Source organism: Lissotriton helveticus, chromosome 11, assembly GCF_964261635.1.
Source record: "Lissotriton helveticus chromosome 11, aLisHel1.1, whole genome shotgun sequence".
NCBI classification, from domain to species: Eukaryota; Metazoa; Chordata; class Amphibia; order Caudata; family Salamandridae; genus Lissotriton; species Lissotriton helveticus.
The window spans coordinates 753,741,533-753,746,603 of NC_136072.1; the positions used below are offsets into that span (position 1 = coordinate 753,741,533).

The following is a 5,071-nucleotide window of genomic DNA, read 5'->3' on the forward strand; positions in this document are numbered from 1 at the left end:
TTTTACTTAACAAGGCTTTCTTGATTTCACCCCTTCTTAGAACCCCTGCATCTCCATTCTGCCAATTGCTGGAAGAATCTACCCCTCCACCCCGAAATTTGACTGTAGTTGCGCGTCTGGGAGCTATGTAAGTATATTTACGCCACTGGTCGTTATTACTGTTGAACGGTATTTGAATGTTTCATACTGGACACATATGGATTCAACATTCCCCTTTCATTAAGCTGAACATTCTCCTGACAATAGGTTACCTGACCTGCATCTGTATATACATTGCATTCCTTTGCAATTTTATAAAGCGTGAAATTGGCCTGAGGGCTTTCGACCACCAAGTATTAATCACTTTTAGGCAAGCTGGAGGTTAGCTAATTTGCATACATCCAGAAACTAATTCTTTTTTTTAAAGCATGATGGTTAATAAGCATTTAGGGTACCTAGGATACAGATTTTTAAAGTTTTAAATCAAAAGCTAAAGATAAAATGGATCCTTATGCTATGCCTCAAATATGTGTTCTTCAATTTCACCAATTGGTTGGCAGCCTGTTCAGTGGCATCATTTTCTCAACAGTACACAACCGCTTTCTAAGTGTCTTTTTTTATGATCTACTTTGCGCAGAACAGAATGCCCCGCAGAATAAAGACGGCAGAAGATTATGTGCTGGAAAACAAAGATTTCATGGTTGAAGAAGTGCGTGGGCAAAAGATGTTAATTTGCAGGTTTTGCAGAGTGACTGTCCCAATAGTAAGTGGGAAAACTGCAAGCCGAATTGCTGAACATCTTGTCACCAAGACCCACTTGAAATTGAAAGAGCCACCTAATAGCGACAGCCTTTGCCAGATGTCTCTTGCTGAGACAATGACCCGCTTCAAAAGAAAACGTGAGGAAGAAAAGGATGTGGCACATGAATTTGTACGTGCCCTAGTGCAATCTGGAACCAGCTTACACCAAGCTGATGGACCGATTGGGAATCTATTCCGCAAGCGTGCACCAGCATTCAAAACATTACCAAAACCAACACAAATGTATGAGAAATACCTACCAGAGGTGCTCCTTGCAGATATTGAACATATTTCAGAGTTACTGCAAGGTGACGTTAAGATCTCTGTTACCATTGATGAAACCCCAGAGATGCGTGGCGACCCAGCAGTGGCAGTGCTAATCACATTTTGTGATGCAAAAAATGGATGGCACAGACGTACCATCATGGCAGATCTGGATGTACTGGAAACATGCAATGCAGTGTCACTTGGAATGCTGCTGCAGAGAGTTCTTACCAAGTTTAGCAAAGATTGTGGAGATATTGTTTGTATTTGCAGCGATTCAGCTACGTATATGAAAAAGTTATGTGATGACCTGTCAAAAGCAATACCTGAGCTGAAGTGTTTCCCTGTGAGAGATCCTTGCCACTTGCTAGATGGTATGCTGAAAGCAGCATTACAATCTTCTGAGCTGATGAAGAATGCTATTGATTTTGTAGTACATTCAGGCGCACTGTTTCGTTATGCGCGGGAACTCAAACGCAAATATTTCTCATTTTGTGTTTTGTGTGGCAGCAAAGAAAGAGTCATCCCAACTGTGTCATTTAGTAGGTGGTTCTCAGTACTAGAGGCCGTGAATGCAATATTATCTATGTGGCGACCCCTTACTGAATTTTTGCTTAGTGATGATGCAAAAGGCAAGAAATGTGAGGATCTTCGGGTGCATATTGATAGTGATGTCAAGAAAAGTACACTGTACTGCATCCTTAGATTTTTACAGGAAAACATGACTGCTGTAGTGGACATAATAAAAAAACTAGAGTCAGAAAACACCCTTGTCTACCAAGTGTTCAGTATAATTGGTGTTGATGTCAAACATCTCCTCGATAGTAGGCTAGACGACACTTTCAGTGACTTTGGCACGGCAACATGTTCCCTGTTAGAATGCTTGCCACTTGGGAAGCAAAGAAGTGTTGAAGACCAATTCAGGACATTTTATTTTACCATGTATGAGAAATGGCTAGCTATGATGCATAGAAATGTCCCTTCACCAACCATGGCGTTTGAAGTCAATGAAGCCTCACTTTGGTACGCTGCACAAGTTTTAGATCCATTCCGTAAAGGGGAATTTTCTTCTGACTGTTCAAAGTACAGCTTCATTTTTGACCGCTTTAATACCTCTGAGGGCATGTGCACCCAGTTCAACGCGTATGTTGCAGAACCTGTCCCAGAGAATGTCAACCTTGAGGTGCACCAGTACTGGCATGGGAAGCTACGTCAGTGGCCAGAGTTGGCAAGTTGTGTACTGGCTGTTTTGGCGTTGCCAGTCTCAAGTGCCAATGTTGAGAGGGCATTTTCACAAATAAAAGTGTACATGGGAAGGAAAGAGAGAGCACGAATGACTAAAGAATCTCTGAAGAAATATTGTATGGTGTACTACAATAAATTTGACTTGTGAAAATGTATTTGGACTTCATATACACGTACATGCACTGTCTATATGCCATGCATCAATGACGAAAGCCAGCAATAATAAAAGCAAAGCGTTTCATAAACACCGGAAAAACACAGTTTCAGTTGTTTTTTATGGCGCGAAAATTAGAAATCACTGAAAAGCACTGTTTTTTTCAGGTATTGAAATCACTGGAAAACACTGACAAAACACCACCAGAATTTACCCAAAATAGAAACTGAAAACAGGAAAGCCTGGATATGCGGTTGTACTTGTATATTATCATCTCACAGTTTCATGCAATGCCAGATGTGATTGGCCAGATTCTATGGATAAGCTGCACCAGTTGTGTCCTCTGTCCTGTGGTGTAAGTGTTGCACATTGTACCACATTGTTGTGAATGTTGATGTGCTGTGATTAATATGTGTGTGTGCTGCATTGTGGGAGAGTTGCAACTGCAGCTCTGATTTAGCAGACCCTTGTCCCTTTGAGGCGATGTGCTTTTGACTTGTGTGCTGTTCGTGGGCTGGGATGTTTGCGACTTGGGTCATTTGTGCTCTTGGACAGATTTTCTGGTATTGTGCCTTGTTTGTCTGCTGACGTGTTATTGTCGTCATGGGTTGTATGTGCACATGGATGTGCTGGAGTGTGACCTGCTCCTTTACGATTGTGATCTACACTGCGCAACCTTAATGTCGAATCGTGCACAATTTGAATTATTTTGACTGCAGCCATGCTATTGGTCATTCAGTAGCACTTGCATTGTCAGTGTGGCTCACAGAGCCTCTGCCTTCCTGGATTCTGCACATGTGCATGGGTAGGTAGTGGAATTGTGGAATTGGTGATCTGAAGGGGCCCCTTTGTGCACATAGTGGACGAGGCCTTACTTGGTGTTTCTATGTGTGCTGTAATGTGCCAAGGGCATCAGGGACATGTTCCGCTGTCATTGTGAGTGTGCAGTGTGCTACACATGATTGTGCATGTTTGCCATTGTGCCCATCTCCCTCCGTATCCCCAGTCCATGGTCGTTATTCACCCTGTTGCTGTTGGGTCAGGTCATATCGAGCTGTGTCCAGACCCCCAACTCCTTGCACCGTCTCCACACTGATTACTGTAGCCACCATTTTCTCCAGCTCATCCAGCTCCTTCTGTGGCTCAGGAGTCCCACCTCCAGACGCCTTTGCTGCCTTCCTGTTGGCGGAAAGTTTCTGTTTGGTCTGGCTTTGCACAGCAGGCCAGTGCCTCTTGACCTCCTCCATTGACCTACTCGACACTCCGACTGAATTCACGTTTTTGACGATGGACTGCCATATTTCTGTTTGTGTTGCCAATGACGCAGTGGAGGTGATGAACGGTTGTTGGTAGTGTTCTATCACCTCCGTGACGATAATCTGGTCTTGCTGCGGACTGAACCCCATCTTCCTCTTCCTCTACTCCTTGCCCTTCCCTGAACAAGGCGTCCCTGGTTGGTCCTCCGTGGGGCTTGTGGGGTTTGGGTTGTCCTCTGCACTCGGTCCCAGTGCATCCATGGTGCTACGCAGTTTGCTTTGCTTTTAGTGTGGTTTTTTTTTTTTTGTTGCTTTTATAGTACATTTTCCCGCATGACCCATGGGAATTGCAGGCCTGTTGCTGGTTGTCGCAGATTTTTGTGTTGTGATTTGGGGCATCGCATCTTTTTGGGCGTTCGTGTTTTGCATTTTTTCGACGTTGCGTTGATTTTTACACTGTCATTTGGCGCGTTATCCTGCTACTATTGCATGGGGCCGCCTGGTTGGGAATTGGACGTTAGGACGGTGTTCTTTTGCCGCGATAGACTGCGATATGCAAAGTTGCTGTAAGCTAAATTTGCGGTGATTATCACATGTTCTTGAGAATATCCCCCTATGTGTATAACATGAAATCCTGACAATTATATTTTGTACCATATTGTCCATCACACATGTGTGTGTGAGTGTGTGAGTGTGTGCGTGTGTGCGCGCACAGTCTCATGTATTCCTTCGTGTGGCAAACTGTGACCCTTGGAAAGCAGCTGTAGTGTCCACCCCTTCCTCTTTGTGTTTTAGTCACATTATTCCCTTGCATTTTTGCCTCTTGACCCAGTTTGTGTGTCTTAGCATCAATACATCAATACACCTGTCATCAGGGTTATTCATAGCTGTTTACAAGCATTCTTTCTTATTTAAATGACAGCCGCACAATAAAGGATGGTTGGTGCCAACAGCACCCTTCTTCCTGTTACATTGGTTTATTGGAGTCTGCAAGAAATAAACAATGCTCCCATCAGAGCAACCTCAAGAAAGAAATATACATAGTCATAACCAATTAAGCAGCGATCAATACAAAGCCGTCTCACTTCTCTCAGAGGATAACTGTGCCCCAATCTGATTGGTTAGATAGTTTCATTTAGAGCATGCACTGAATCTGATTGGCAGTAAGTTGTTGCCCATTTGCCTTAACTTGGACTCATACGCATATACTTCTCTTCACCTAGTTAAATAGCTCATAGACATGGAGCTATATGGACCATGCACCTGTTTGTACTTCCAAAATGTACAGTTGAGTGCTGCCTATTTCCTCCCAGAAAAGTCTATGCTTGAAAGCGACTCTAAAGCTGCACTGACCTTCTTCCCTCCTGCTGTC

The 5,071-nt window shown here is 43.6% G+C and overlaps 1 protein-coding gene across 1 annotated transcript; it reads left to right on the forward strand.

Annotated features, from left to right (window-relative positions):
- The first annotated feature begins 622 nt into the window (after positions 1 to 622).
- Positions 623 to 2,437, forward strand: LOC144791139 (uncharacterized). Its single transcript, XM_078665798.1, has one exon. The coding sequence runs from the start codon at positions 623 to 625 to the stop codon at positions 2,435 to 2,437; it is 1,815 nt and encodes a 604-aa protein (XP_078521924.1).
- The last annotated feature ends 2,634 nt before the right edge of the window (positions 2,438 to 5,071 follow it).

Coding starts and splice junctions, on each gene's coding strand:
- LOC144791139 (XM_078665798.1), top strand. CDS start 623: ATGCCCCGCAGAATAAAGACGGCAGAAGATTATGTGCTGGAAAACAAA.